Genomic DNA, 3,636 nt, shown 5'->3' on the forward strand with positions numbered 1-3,636 from the left:
TCTCAGTACCCAGTTTCTGAAGTAACTCGTCCATTTGATTTGCTTTTCTTAACCTTATTTTATTTAAGGTGGAATGGGCTAATAAATTTATTCGAAATACAGCAAGAGTCGGTTATAACCAGACTCTAGAAAAAGTCTGACTACTTACACCTAAAAAGTAACTCAATCAGAGAATAGTTTACAATGTAACCAACACGAATAATAAACTTACGGAAACAATGTCAAAGAATCATTATCAGGAACGTTAATATAGTTATTTATGATAAAAGATAATTAAGGTAGGATATATTTTTTTATAGAGAAAAGAATATATAAATAAGGAATAATTACTGCTTCGTCATCACGAATTGAAAGATAATTTAAAAGATATATAAATAAAGTTTATTTCAGCTTAGTTTTTTCCAAACACTGGTTCCAGTCAGGCCAAAGTCTTCCCTTGACGCGTAATACGTAATCATAGAGATTTGTAAATTCTCCTGAAATATGGAAAAAGTAATTAGAATCTGCTTGAAGTACTCGTTTAGTATTTATAGCATATATAAAAGTAATAATGTCAATAATTTACTTTTATTTTCATCATAATTTCAAAACAATAGGACAGACTGAAAATTTGGGTTACTTTACAACCAATAGTAATTCGCACGGTTTATTGGTAAATTTTATATTAGGATAATTATATCATTGTTCATTTATCTTTCGATTATAAAGAATAAAAAGAAGACAAAGGATTCAACTTGCCTTTAATGATGTCATAATAGGGTGAGCGATTGTAATTGTATAATATATTTGCCATGAACGCAAACATGGTACAATCTACTTCTGTCAGATTGTCCCCCATGAGATACGGTTTTCTCCCTAAAAAGTACCGAGAGAGAGAGAGAGAGAGAGAGAGAGAGAGAGAGAGAGAGAGAGAGAGAGAGAGAGAGAGAGAGAGAGAGCATGGTTGTTAGTTTTGATGTTGGTGATATGAATTTTCTTATCACAAAGTAATAAATGGTTCAGAGCCCAATTCGAAAATTAGCCGCCGTAATAAACTGATGAATTTCAATCATTAGCTCCACATACTTGTAGCAAATAGCTTACTTACCCAGGTATTTTGAAAGGGCTCTTAGATCGGCAGTAATCATATTTTCGACTTCGGAGGGCGAGTGTCTCCCGAGTCCTTGGTACCAAAGAGCCGCTTTTTGACTTCTTACGAAAATAGGTTTTATTAAACTCACGAAAAAGGGCTGCTTCATCCCCTCCAAGAGAGTTCTGCCATCGTCAACTATGAATCTCCACACTCGAAGGCCCCTTTAAAAAAAAAAAGAATTAAGATATAAAACAAATATATATATATACATATATATATACATATATATATATATATACATATATATATACATATATATATATATATATATATACACATATATATATATACATATATATATATATATATATATATATATATATATATATATATATATATATATATATATATATATATATATGGAAAGTAAATAGCATACAAATTATATACAGTATATATATATATATATATATATATATATATATATATACATGGAAAGTAAATAGCATTACAAATTATTTATATATATACATATACATATATATATATATATATATATATATATATATATATATATATATATATATGGAAAGTAAATAGCATTACAAATTATAAGTAACCAGATAGAAAAAAAAATAAAGTGTTACATTTTGAATAATCAGGATTTGAACAGAGATGCTGGGAATGAAATCATCCTCGGCCCTCCTGACTAAAAAAGGTACATCGACAAAGTAAACCTTCTTGTCGTTAGGATTCTTATGGGACTGGCGGCCTTTTACAATCGCTTCAGGATTCACCTCTGAGATTCCAGACGCTATTATTGTCAACCCGGCCACAGTAAAGCCTGCAAATTAACAGCCATTCCGTCGACATCCGTATCTGGAACGCGAAGTTTACTGCGGCGCTGGAAGATCACAATCAGGAAATAAACCAGTTATTGCCTTCTCTTATTCGCTTATCTACTTAAACGTAGATGGTCCGCAGTATACAGCATTTAAGAGGCGCTAATCATTTCCGGATAAAGGCTGCTTTCCCGTGGGCAGGAGAGCGGGCTCATCCGGTTGTCATATTAATTTGTTCCTAACTAGACCCATCAGCCTAAGAAAAACCAGTTGTTTTTTTTTTTTTTTTCCTCCAAGTCTTGACACTAATCTTCCCTCTATCGAGATCGTTTGGTTTCAATCCTCCACAGTTTTCGCCTATTCTCTCCAAAATCCTATTTAAAAGTTTAAATGTCGGGCATGATTAGCACAGAGGATAGGTCATCTCACTATCGTTATCAGCACCCAAGGATCCACTCCACATAAGATCGGACCAGGAATGACCAGACAATGGCTGCTTCTGACACAGAAAATAGATATATACGGGCCTCTCATCCCCCAAAAAATACCATTAATAGCCGGTAATGGTGTCTTCACAAATAAAACCTATCAACCTGCGAACATAACTATAACCCAGGACCTACAAATTGCGAGCCTATGATATTTCCAATATGCTACCACAACACTAAATGTTTTCATTGGTTTAAATTATTTCACTGTGTGATCTGTAGATTCAACGCGCCTATGACTTGAATCTCCTTGTTACCAGTATATTTCAGGCTCAAATTTTATGTTCAAGGTTTTTACTCTTTGTTTTGTTGTTAGCCGATATTTTCTCGCACTTGCGGCTTTGAAATTTATTCCCCCTTAAATTTCTCTTCTTCCGGCACATTCCTTCTATTCTTGTTAGTGTTCACTCATTTCGAAACACTTTCTTAAACCATAAACTTTGGCACTAAAGCATTATCTGATTAGAAAAGCCGTAACTTCGTAAAGTGTAGTACCTCTATGATATAATTTCTGGCCATTATTTTCTCGGCTATACCGTCCAAATCTTACATTTTGTTTTTATAAAGAACATACGTGACCTATGAATAACCCTGGTGATGAGATCACTTCAGATTGATTTTGGAGTTATCTCATGGTTAAAACTGCTAAACTTGTTTATATACAATATTTTTTACCGTTCTTTGACTAAATTTATCAAAGATTATAAAACCATAATACCCTCACATATTTGGTAGTTATTATATCAGATTTTTCTTCAGACAATACTGAATAACGATTAAACAATCGAGGCCATAAGATCTTTTTATACTTTGCTCTAATGAGATTTTGCCTTTTTTTTCCCCTTTCCCATAGGTACTGTTATGGCCACCCCATTGTTCACCTGGGATTCCAAAAGACCCTCACGTCTCTCATTTCCTCTATGGACAACAGCGTTCCCTGCGGATTTTCTATCCCAGAATATAGAGTAAATGCATCTTCTTACTTTCATTCAACTTAATTGGTGTAATTTCTCCTTTATTAGGAAGCAATTCTATTTCTTATCATTGGCTAAAAGAACTAATTTAAATTTCCAAATGATTTTTCTCTGTCCCGATAGGTTTGGCTAGCAGTAAACACACTGATTAAAAATAAAAAAATAAATACATCTATATTTATATGGGATTAACAATTCTATTCGAATTCAATACTTTAATTAGTGTAATCTCTATATTCTAAGAAGCGATTCTATTTCCT

The 3,636-nt window shown here is 32.7% G+C and overlaps 1 protein-coding gene across 2 annotated transcripts in view; it reads right to left on the reverse strand.

Annotated features, from left to right (window-relative positions):
• Positions 1 to 365: 365 nt before the first annotated feature.
• Positions 366 to 3,636, reverse strand: part of LOC137634652 (failed axon connections homolog) — a 27,951-nt gene continuing 24,680 nt past the window's right edge. For both annotated transcript variants that reach the window (XM_068367130.1, XM_068367129.1), the window contains exons 5-7: positions 1,088 to 1,293; positions 739 to 855; positions 366 to 476 (exon numbers count right to left, since the gene is read on the reverse strand). In XM_068367130.1, coding sequence (XP_068223231.1) covers positions 382 to 476; positions 739 to 855; positions 1,088 to 1,293 — 418 coding nt within the window. In that variant the 3' untranslated portion in view covers positions 366 to 381. The remainder of the gene's footprint in view (positions 477 to 738; positions 856 to 1,087; positions 1,294 to 3,636) is intronic.

This window comes from Palaemon carinicauda, chromosome 45 (assembly GCF_036898095.1).
Source record: "Palaemon carinicauda isolate YSFRI2023 chromosome 45, ASM3689809v2, whole genome shotgun sequence".
Lineage (NCBI taxonomy): Eukaryota > Metazoa > Arthropoda > Malacostraca > Decapoda > Palaemonidae > Palaemon > Palaemon carinicauda.